Source organism: Nipponia nippon, unplaced genomic scaffold (assembly GCF_047370975.1).
Source record: "Nipponia nippon isolate SJK-2023a ecotype South Korea unplaced genomic scaffold, ASM4737097v1 scaffold_2, whole genome shotgun sequence".
Lineage (NCBI taxonomy): Eukaryota > Metazoa > Chordata > Aves > Pelecaniformes > Threskiornithidae > Nipponia > Nipponia nippon.
In genome coordinates, this window is record NW_028262336.1 from 93,958,398 (window position 1) to 93,970,642 (window position 12,245).

Here is a 12,245-nt window from a genome sequence, read left to right on the forward strand (position 1 = left end):
CTGTTGGGTCAGTAGAAAAGACTATACTAAACACGAGTGTGCTAGAGATCTGAGCTTTTTTGAAACAGATCATGTCTGTCACATGAAAGACATCGTAATCAGGTGCTATTGTGATCTATTACCACTGTATATTGCTCAAATAATTACATAGCATCAAATGCCACTTTTATGTCGGACTTGTAATGGTGATTCAACCTAATGGGAAGTACTAAGCCTGCTGTCATGGTTTTCAGACATTCCCATCCAGACCTTGATCATCTGCCTGTACCTTCATGGCCTGTATGTTGGGAGACTCAAAATAGTAAGGTAGACTTGCTTTTCATTAGGAGGTGGATTTCTGGTAGTAGCCAGACAGAAGATGAGGCATTTATTTTGGAGCTAAGCTGATCAGATTTTTCCATCCGAAATACAGCTAGATCTGTTTTACTTTTAGAAACTTTTCTCCATTTGGTTTGATATTTTATTATTCTATTTTAAATTCCTCAATGACTTCTGCCCTTGACTTCTGGTATAAGTTTGTTTATTTTTTCTATCTAGCTGAATTAGTGGTTTTACAGAGGATTTTTACCTATATTAAACTCTAGACTTGGTTTCCCATGAGGAAAGCTTTTCAGTCTAGTGGCATCTGCTCCATGTGTACCTTTTAATGAAAATAGCTTTTCTGACATCTGTTAGGTCCGCTAAAAATAGAAGAATTTGGAAAATTCAGACCCTCCCACTCTTGGATGGTTCCTTTTTAGGAAAACACTATTGTCTAAATTCAACTTGGAGAAACAAAGGCTGTCTCTGCATTCCATTTTGATCAAGATGTCAGTAAATCTAATTGCATTTTTTGGATAAGACAAAAGAATCACCTCTTTCTTGTCATAGTAGAACATAGCAATCTGTGAATTTCAGCATGCAGACTGTAAACTCAGCTTGTTTTGACAGCTGTGTTGTAGCCCCCATTGGCAATTTTGGGCTTTCTCATAAGACAGGTGACTTCTGGAGTATTCAAAAGGAATGCCCCCATTTCTGAGATCTGCAGACTGGCCTTGCTGGCCCATCTTTGTTGAACATAATGCCATCAAAAACAGTACCAGGGATTTTCTGCACTGTATATCAGTGCACTGTCATCCACAAGACAAGAGAAGGCTACCTGTGTGCAGCTAGGAGGTAATTGGTAGGTATTGTCCCTGTGTCACTTATAGTACACTCCCTTCTCTTCTGTCCTGAATAACCTTTAGGAAAATCTTTGATTTGCAAGAAATTGAGTCCGTGGTGCAAATTCAAGCTGTTTATAGTTGAAGCTGGAAAAATAGAGTAGCAGGATGTGCCCTCTATCAGTGCTAGTAAGGCTGAAAAGTCATCAGTTCAATTGTTTGCATGTACACATATCCACATTGTAAGCATAAAAACTTTCTGATTTCTCATAAGTAATTTTAATTTTGAGTTGGTGGTTCTTGACTTTATTATCATTTATTTGGGAAAAAGAGTGTGGCTGTTTCCACATAGCCATAAAAAACATCTGAACAAAAATACTGTTCCATTATCATGGATTGACTTCCCATACACTGAAATAATGTTTGGTCTTTCCAGAACGCTTGTGGTCTTCACTAAGATTTGGGCATGTTGACTTCCCATTTCAAATTGAGCAGGGTGTTCTTTTTTCTTCTTTAAACATGTGATAAAAGGTCTATTAAGGTATTAGTTCTTCCTTACTGGAAATTTTTTTTCTGCTTTTCAAGTGCCTGAGTCTAAAGTGTTAGGAATTCACACTTTTTACCTATGCACTCTGTAGAGCTCACTGATGCTGCAGTGATGAAAACCATACATTTTCCACAGGGGATACCCTTCCAGTTTACTCTTTTAGTCGGCTTGGCTGTAACTGATATTTTACTTTTTGCATGGGAACACTTTCGGGTGGTCTGACAGCCTCGGCACTGTTGATCCTTTAAGGAAGCTATATGGTGAAACTGGAATCCTTGCAGTGTTTTTTCTCTATGAGCTTGTGGTAAGAATGAATCATATTCAAGATGTAATGTCAGTGTAACTTTTAAGATATGTTCCTTTACTTGACATCAACAAAGCAGACAGTGAAAGTATACTTTTACCAGGTGACACACTCTTGCAGGTATTTTCTGATTTATGCTGTATTTGAGAGAAAAACCTCTCTTTGCTGTTGGATAACAGGCTCTGAGAGCTACTGCTGGATAGCTCGACTCAGTTGTCTGTTCCCATTTGGACTTGCACATAGTGAGAACATTCTTGAGGACTATTACTTGAGAAATAGAACAATTCATTACCCATACACTGAGTTCTCTGACATGTGTAGTCCACTCACTCTTTAGCTTTGTACTTCAACTTCCCTTTTTAGCTATTCAGATTGTCTATTTTCAGGATTCCACTATAAGGACATAAGTAGACTTATGTACTTATATGCTGCGTATAAAAAAGTATAGGGCATGAACATAAGCCTCTCAACACGACATCATGACACTTAAAATCTTAGCATCTCTTATGATAAGGTATATGGATTCTACAGTTTTAATATGTTTGTAGACTACATGTCACAAAGAAAGCCGTATATGGCTAAGGGAGCTCTCAATCTCCTCCCTTCTCAGTTATTGACTTAGCGAACAGGTAAACAAATAGTACCAACGTGTTGTACATGAAGTATGAATTTCAGAGTGTTTAAAAAACAATAATAAAAAAAAGCTTAGTGGCATTTCTGTTGTGTATCTGGTACATGCTTCTCTTTCTGATTTTTTAGATTGCATATTTCTGCATTCATCCTTAAGACTTACATACTGAACTTCTTGATTTGTTGTAGTTCGACTGGTTCTGATGAAAACATCTTTCATGCGTATGTGCTTGCTCATGTTTGTGCAACACATCTTTGTGATCTAAAGTACCTGATTATTTCAGTTTCAAGAATCTGCCTGTCTGAGAAGCCAAGAGTCAATAAATGATTAATCATCTGCTGGTTCTGTAGTGTCTTGAGTTTGGTACCATTTAAAATCAATAAAACTTACACTTTATTTTGTTAGTTCCCATGGTTTGATATTAATAATCGTCTCTATTGCACCCTGAGTAGAGATAAATATTAAAAATCTAGATAATTTCAATGGAGTTTTGTGTTTTTCTAGTCTAGTTTCAAATTTTCCCTGAATGGAGAACAAAATTTTAAATTAAGAATATTCTTCTCAATATGCTGCATAGTAGTAGTACACATATAAATCTGGTAAGTGACTTGTTTGAAGAAAAGGAGTTAATACTGATTCTTCCTGATTGAGCTTGGAGAATGACTTTGTGACACTTGCCTCTGTCCAATACCTTAAATTTTTTTTAGGTATTTATTCCTAAATTAGGTGTAAAGTAGTAAGAGCACTACATTAATTTTAGGTGGGTTTTAGGTATTTCCATTTCTATTTCACTGTGAAGTGTTCTATTTAAATTCAAGTCCCAGTGTCCTTGCTCGCCCATTCTTAAGTAAGAATTTTACCACACTATTGGATGCTATTTAGTGTATGATGAGTACAGAATATCTGCCTACAGCTGGTACTGAGCTAACATTCAAACTGTATACATTTCAGTATTTTACTTTAGGACCAGTCTGGAGGCCGTCTGTGGACTAAAGCTCAGTAGTGGAGTTGATTTTTCAACCTAGTTTCATCTGAAAGACATCCTGTCTGTGTGCTCTGCTCTGTGATGCAAACCAAAGGGTGTTAGTGGAAAGGATTGCTCATTTTACTTCAAGATTTCTTATCTGAACTAAAATGCAAATGGTATGTTTACTTCAGTGGGACATCATCAGGTGGTTGCACTGCCAGGCAGGCATTGCAGAAGTGGCTTAGTAGCATAAAATGTTAACTTACCTGATTTTCTTTTCTACTACTGTCACAGTAAAACCAATAAAATAGACTGTAAATTCCATTGTCTTCTGCTTCTATAGCAAACCGTTTGGATTAGACAGCCTTCAGTATCAGTTTAAGATAACTTCTTTGCCTTTACACTGAAATGGATGAAGAGTGTCACCATTATCCTTTTCACTGAGTCTATTGTGATAATCAACACTAAATGACTTGTGAACATCAAACTGTCAGAGCTATTTTTACATTAATAGACTAGATATGGGTGGAGAAATATTCTGTAAAACCTTAGTTATCACTGTGCTTTGGAGGAGGATATTTCCAATTTAAAGGCAAACTTTTAAGGCCACTATATGAAACCTATTATTTTGTAGAAGTGCCAATATTATTGCTTGTTTTCTTGCATTGAGAAGTACTAATAGCTGGAAACCATAACATATGTTTTTTATTAAAAAACAAAACCCCAAAAACCCAAAATCTGGTTTAAGATTTCAGGAATTGTCAAGGCATTATTGTCTTGAACCTTGCTTTGAGAAGGGAAAATTCAAGTATGGGGAAGAAGGTCTTACAGAATTCATCAAATTGGTGAGAAAACAGGGATAGGGAAAAATAAGGGAAGAGCTAATGAAAAATTTGAGACTTGTGTTTCTCATGTGCAAGCAGAATTACAGAGCAGGGAGGAAAAGAACATGATTTCTGCTGTGGAAGAAGGAAAAAGCAAGGAACATATAATGGCTGGTAGGAGAAAAGGAGCCAGAATGGAAGACAGAAAGCTTCTGGGACTGTATGTGATACCGAACCTGAAAAATGTTTGAAGGTTTCTGTGATAGAGTTGGAAGGATGAGTAGTACATTGGAAACTTGGGAGATGGAGGAATTAAATTTATTGAATGCATTCGATGTTCCTTGATTTAAAGAAGCAGTAAAATTTGGAGTCTTTTTGTTTGGGTATAGTAAATAATGTGCAAAGTATCTCTGGGGTGGGAATTCAGTGACCTAAGTTATATGGGAAGATTGAAAGTTCTGTTGAAAATCCCTGACCAGTAAACCATAGTCTTTTGCATATGATCTACAGAAGCTACTCTTTTCCTGGGAGCATTCTGCTTTACCTAATTAACTGTATACGGTCCAGTAATATAGTAGGGTATGAATACTGGTATATATTAACGTATGCTGTATTAAGTGTTTCACAGCTGAGATTTTTCAAAACTGTTGTTTTCCTGCAAGTTTATAGTAAGCTCTTACTGAAATCAGCTTTTAAATATTTGCACCAGAAAATGAGATTTACCTTGTTTTGGTACATCCTGAGTTACACAAAATTTGTGAACTACTTTTATTACTTTGCAACTACTGGGTCATAAACTTGGATTAGTTTTATAGGATTTGGTATATGAGTTGACAGATGTGATATATGATGACACTTTATCTTTTATTGCTTACACATACTAGTTATTGGGAAAGGATGGGAGCAGTTTGTATTAACCACAAGATGGGATTTCAGTTGCTTACCCGAGTGTCTCTCATTCATTCGTTCATTTGCTATCAGTTATAGCAGATATATTGCTTCTTCAAGCCTGTCACACCAATAAATCATTACAGATTGTATGCATTTGTACAGTGCCAAAGTGTAGCATGAATTTTAAAGGAAATCTCCTATTTTCTTTTCAATCAGATGAGCAACGTGAAGAGACTACGGCCACGGCTCAGTGCTATTCTTTTTAAGCTTCAGTTTGAGGAGCAGGTGAACAACATCAAACCTGACATCATGGCTGTCAGTGCTGCCTGTGAAGAGATAAAGAAGAGTAAAAGCTTTAGCAAGCTGCTGGAACTAGTACTGTTAATGGGAAACTACATGAATGCAGGTTCTCGGAATGCACAAACCTTTGGATATAGTCTCAGCTCCCTATGTAAAGTGAGTTTTGAAATGTCCATGTTGAGTATTACATTCACTTTTTCATTTGTTTTTACTACGCTACGTAAATACCTTGGTTTGATGTTTTTCCTGCAGTTAATTCTTTGGTTGTTTTTTGTTTTTTGTTTGATAATTCTTAGCACTAGGTGGTGGTTTGAACAATACAGCTAATCTGTGTACGGTCATCTTGAGACTGGCTTGCAGTTAAACTTTTAGAAGATTCCATATTGAGGGAATAATTGAAAAGAAAACAAAACAAACCAACAAAAAATCCCAAACTAAATAAGATTGTGGAAGGACCATATCACTATGACCATAGTAGTGTTGTAGTCTTACATGACTGAGCACTTCTAAGACTGTCACATTTTAATCTGTTTTAATACAGTTATGTTTTCTCTTTTACATAAATTTTTCCTTATCTGATTCTCTTGTTGTTGCTTAGTTTCATCAGTTCTCTGTTTCTTCTAATTTTCCTTACATTTTCACTCTTTCAACTTTTATATAAGGTATATACAAGAAGATATCTATACTTTCCTGAGTGTTAATTTATAATCAATTCTGATGCTAATTGCCTTCCCCTTATTTAGTGTTTTAATTTTTTTCCTGTGCCCTCTGGGAGGTCACTGCAAAATCTGCACAGAGTGCACATGTATATAATAGTCCTTATGAGAAAGGAATTATTTGGAAGTTTGTATGTACTGTTTGTCTTCTCTCAGCTCCTTTATCTTTTTACACAATGGAGAAAATACAATATGTTAACCCTTACATGCTTTAAAATAATTACCCTTACTCTGCCATGTTTCAGAAGAATTCTTCCTCTATGGTTCTCGAGTGTTGAATGCGATACCTATAACTTAAATATTCATAGAGAATAAGTTATATACCTTCCGTAGTCTAAACTAAACATTTAAGCATGCATCAGCCACCTAGAGAAATACAGCGTAGATGAAATTATTGAGTTAAATGTACAATTTGTTGAGAAACATATTCAGAAGGAAGATGCTAAAGGTTCTCTCTCCAGTTGGGTGCATGTACTTCTTAGGTATGATTTTAGAAGAATCTGTCCTAGGTCTGTATTTTTAATGCACAAGGCAACAATAAAACAAGTATACTTGTGAAAACAATATGAAGGTCATCGTTACAGAGACTTTGCAGAGCAGGATCAAAATTCAAAAATTATCTTGGAGAAATAATTGAAGATCTAGAAGATGAAAATTTTGAAGACTGCCATGAAGTACTACACATAGGAAAGTGAACTGATGTGTGCAGATAATGAAAGTAAGGAGTGAATGGCTAGGCAGAATTTCAGAAAATGCACTTTAAGTCCTGGCTAACTCTACAGTGCTCTGGCATTAAATGCATTTGATAATCTAGGATTTCAGATCTCTGCAACTCGATATCCCAGGACAAGTACAACCTACAGTCAGCTACTAGTTCTTTTGAAGTATGACAGATTTTCAGAGAGATAATCACTGGAGTTTGCATTTACTATCCTACCTTTGTCGTGAATTAATACTACCAGTATCATCTGAGAATGTTATATTTTTATATCATCCCAGACAAATACTGAAAAAGACCCAGGTATTCAGCACATCAGCCACAGTTTTCTTCCTTCATGATACGTGGTGATATTCCAGTATATCAGCAGATTTGATGGAGAATTGAGATCTGATTTCTATTAAAATTTTTCTTGCTTGCTTCAGTATTGAACAGCTGGGTTATGGAGGTAACTCTGGACAATCCAGTCCAATGTGTATCAGGGTACTAGTCACCAATTCCTAATTCACCTCATCCAATTGTGGCCTCATTTAGGAAGACCGTGAGTGCCAAGCCTTCACTGGTCATGAAATTGTGTCTTACACAGACAGATCACTTTGTCTGGAAACACAGAGGTAAAACTATGTATGTATAATTTGGGGGATTTTCTTAACTATGTGTAGTGTCTTGGTTAATGCTTAATCTCCTCTGTTCTGAGAATAATAAACTAGTTCAACTATTAAAAATATTAGTATTAAACCAGGAAAAGCAACATCCAAACCAATATTCCTTCAAGGCCCAAAACTAGAAAGCTGCAAATTGCAGACTGCTTGGTGGTCTGCACAGCAGTGTTCAGCAGGGGTTCCGAGAACTTAAGAAAATTGCAGCGGCTTCTGTCCTTCAAAGATGTTGGTTTCTATAATATTTGAAGAATATACAATTTATTTGCTCTTCTTCATTGGTGCCCAAGTATGTACAGAGAACTATATGAACTATCCACTTTGCAGAAGACAACTCCATATCTTGCCTTCTCCCTGCATCTTGTAGAATTGAACTGTAATAGTTCTTCTGCATCAGAGAACATGCGTGCATATTCTCAGAAGAGAGATATGACATTGGTATGCTAATATTCAATCATTTATTAAATACTGATATATTAAAATTCTATGCATGTTTATAACACTGGTTTATTTTTAAAACTAACTTTTGTTAACTACATGTATTTTAAGTAGTGTCACATTGTAGAAATTTTGTGTGATGTTTCAATTATTGAGACATTTCTCACTGAGATTCCCAGTACAGTAGAAGTAACTTATTTTATAACACCGCGTACAGTAATGATGCTAGAATATATTTTTTGGTTTTGATATATTTGTGTTCCATTTTCTGTTTATTTTGGAAATTATGTCTCACATTATTATTAATCCGCTCGTCTGAAGAAGAAAATATACTTTATGGACCAGTATATCTCATCATATTTATTAAGATAATATAATTTTGATCTTTGAAAATAATCACTGGCTTTTTACAGTGAAGTATAAAATATCGACCTCAGTGATAAGCACCATCTAAAATTCTCCATTTTAATTTACATACAGTATGGGAAAAGCAAACAATATACTCTAATTTGTTTTTTGAATTAGATCAATAAAATTCCCTTTAAGTGATCTTAGAGGATATTGGGAAGCACAAGAAGAGTGAAAAAATCTCTTTATAAGCAGTTTGCAGCCATGAGAAAACTGTGGTAATATATACTATAAAAAAATAATAAATGTGTATGTATGTTTAGATTGGGATTGATCTTGCTCTCAGTTCCTTATTCAGAAGTAATCCCCATATAGCTCTCTGTCTGGTTTTGAACCGTCTTTGGAAAGGAAGGTAATTTTTCCTTTCTACCTTGTTGCTGTAGTTACTCTTATGTCATTGAGCATTGCTGATCACTTGTATTTTTCATGGTAACCAAACTAAAGAACAGTCTTGAAGTTGAAACAAACTAACGTGAGTTTTCTACTTGTTTAGTGCTAGTTGTAATACTGCGCTAAAGGCTTTTCCCCCGATATTCAGATGTACAAGTCTGTGTGCAATTGCAGCAGCCCTTTAGTGTGTGTGCATACTTTGTAAGTGCCTATGTATGTGTATACTTTTTCTGTTATATCGTTTTATGCAGAAATAGTTTTTAAGTAGTGAATAAACACTTTCATATGAGAAGTCATTTTTAAATGACATTATTTGTCATTTTCTATTTCTAAAAATCTCTCCAATGATTTAAAAGAGTAGCTCAAACAGGAGACTACAATAGAAATGTATAAATGAATGTTCGCCAATTGTCAATTTTTATTGTTTTTGCACAAGTAGACACAAGTTTTAAAATGATCGGGCTTAAAATAATTTTATATGTATAAAGGGTTCAGAAAGAAAAGTTTGTGCTTAAGAATTTTGAAGTTGAAGTTTTTAAACAATGAAGCCTTCGAACTCTTGTTTGCCATATTGAGAATTGATAAGAAAAATTTGTGCAGGTTAAGGTTGTAGCTTCCCCTGCATAAATAGTGTTAGGCTAGAGTTAGCTTCACACATAAGCAAATCACGTCATGGAGTGAATATGTGCATCATGTATTGTTAGATTTTGCTGATTTAGCTCTGATTTTTTTTTTTTTAATACTTTCATTACTCAGTTTTGCAAGTATTCCCATATTGCTTAAATAATTACATTTTTAAAAGACAAATGTGTACTGTTTGTGAACATAGAACTCAAATATTGCGTAGAATTAAAAAATATTTAATGTAATCTTTCTAGGAATTTTTAGCAAGGGGGGAAATGAAACAGCCCGTTACTTAGGGTTTTCTTTAAAAGAACTGTACCAGTTCAACAGCTTTTTTTCTTACCTTTCTTGGCTTCACAATTAGTAATATATATTAATTATCAAAATAGTCAGAAGTAATCTTATTCTCAGTGTTTTAACATTCCTTTTTTTCTGTCTAGCTGAAGGACACGAAGTCGGCAGATCAAAAAACAACATTGCTCCATTTTCTTGTAGAAGTGTGTGAAGAAAGCTATCAGGATGTCCTGAATTTTGTTGAGGATTTTCAGCATTTAGATAAAGCTAGTAAAGGTTTGTATAACTAACTAAAAGTTTTGAGTCTGATTGCATTGCAAGGTTTTTTAAGTGAGATGTTGTTTATTTTTTACTAACATTATTTTAAAAATGGACATTAATAGTCTGTATCATAGATCAGTAATTTGAGCTGCTGCAAGTACTCTTGAAGATATCTATTGTTTGGTCCTCTAATATTTACTGCAGAATTTCCCATTACATTTCTTCTAATATATCATCTAGAATCATTGTCCAAAATAGATCTATTTTAAAAATTCTTTTAACAGATAAAATTCTATTAACAGATCTTAAACTATTTCCAACTTGCAATCTTTTATACGGTAAGTGTAGTAGAATCACTCAGTGTCTTTTAATTCAGAAGTGCAGAAAGGCTGTCTTGCCATCACTTAATTAATTTTTTTTCTAAACATGAATCAGAACAGTTTTGTCTTCCCTGCATGTATGTTTTTCATGCAACAGTAGCATTGGAAGTCTGGAAAAATAAATTCCTCTTTTTACTGCTTCATCATGCAGCATAGAATATGGTAAATCTCAATATAAGCAGCAGCGGATTTTTTGCAGATAATTTCTTAATAAAGAGTGCCTTCTCCATATTTTACCATGGCTTAAGTAATTTAAACTGACTAAGCATGGAGTTAGAAATTGATGCCACCTCAGCACTGTCATGCTTTTGCAGGAAAAGAAGATTGGATGGACTGTCTCAGTTAATCATTTTTTAGTTTATGTCAGTTTGGAGAATATCAGTGTTTATCTGTATTGCTTTGTACAGTGTCACTCTTATTCCTCACTCAGTCTCCCTGCCACAATCTACAGCTTTGCAAAGCCTGCTTCTGATAGAGAACTTTAGATAGTGGTCATTCACATGGAGTTTGCTTTCTGTTATCATGGTTCTTAAAGTTTCCAATTTTAGTCGGTGCATTATAACCACTTAGAAGTTCAAGTATTTTTAAATAGCTGTCAAATGCTTCAAGCCCTTCATCTAACTGTTTGTACTGGTAATACAAGGAGTTTCTGCTGTGTATAAATTCAGTATTTTATGCATTATTTTCATAGAAGCCAGTGTTAACTGACCACTGATTATTTTTTTTTTTCCCCATTACTAGCATGTTAATGGCTCTGTTGTGGTAGAATTTTGTATATCAGCTGGAAAGACTAAAATGTTCCTTATTAGAAGCCATTATTTCAGTGTAGACAGTCATCTGACATGAAGCTGCCGATTGTCTTCTGTAAGGCTTCTGAGGTATAAAACACTGACTTTTCAAACAATAGCCAGTAAAATTATCAGTTAGTCCAGGTTTTCTGTTCTTTTTTAGATATCTGCTATTGACTAGATGAATCTTTGATCTTACTTAGTACGTTGTAGGGTGAAAATCAATGACCATGTTTTCAAGTTTATATACTGAATTTACTGCAGTGTATTATGAGACAAAAGGAGGGCCAGGGAGAATCTCCCTCCTTTGTTGGATGTGAAAGGAAACATTGCCACGAAGGAAGAGGAGAAGGCTGAGGTACTTAATGCCTTCTTTGCCTCAGTCTTTAATAGTCAGACTGTTCATCCTTGGGGTTTTCAGGCCCCTGAGCTGGGAGATGGAGATAGTATGCAGAATGAAGCTCCAGTTGTCGAAGAGGTGGCAGTCACCGGCCTGCTCCTCCACCTGGATGCTCACAAGTCCATGGGGCCAGATGGGATCCACCCGAGGATACTGAGGGAGCTGGCAGAGGAGCTGGCCAAGCCACTCTCCATCATTTATCAGCAGTCCTGGCCAACAGGGGAGGTCCCAGATGACTGGAAGTTAGCAAACGTGACGCCCCTCTACAAGAAGGGTCGGAAGGAGGATCCAGGGAACTACAGGGCTGTCAGCCTGACCTCGGTGCCAGGAAAGGTCATGGAGCAGATCATCTTGAGTGCCATTATGCGGCACGTGCGGGACAACCGAGGGATCAGGCCCAGCCAGCATGGGTTTATGAAAGGGAGGTCCTGTTTCACTAACCTGGTCTCCTTCTATGACAAGGTGACCCACTTAGTGGATGAGGGGAAGGTTGTGGATGTTGTCTACTTGGACTTTAGTAAGGCCTTTGACACTGTGTCCCACAGCATTCTCCTGGAGAAGCT

The 12,245-nt window shown here is 35.9% G+C and overlaps 1 protein-coding gene across 2 annotated transcripts in view; it reads left to right on the forward strand.

The window, feature by feature from the left end:
* DIAPH3 (diaphanous related formin 3) overlaps positions 1-12,245 on the forward strand; it is a 255,482-nt gene that overhangs the window by 133,404 nt on the left and 109,833 nt on the right. For both annotated transcript variants that reach the window (XM_087756729.1, XM_087756731.1), the window contains 2 exons: positions 5,523-5,762; positions 10,000-10,129. In XM_087756729.1, the coding sequence (XP_087612855.1) occupies positions 5,523-5,762; positions 10,000-10,129 (370 nt within the window). The remainder of the gene's footprint in view (positions 1-5,522; positions 5,763-9,999; positions 10,130-12,245) is intronic.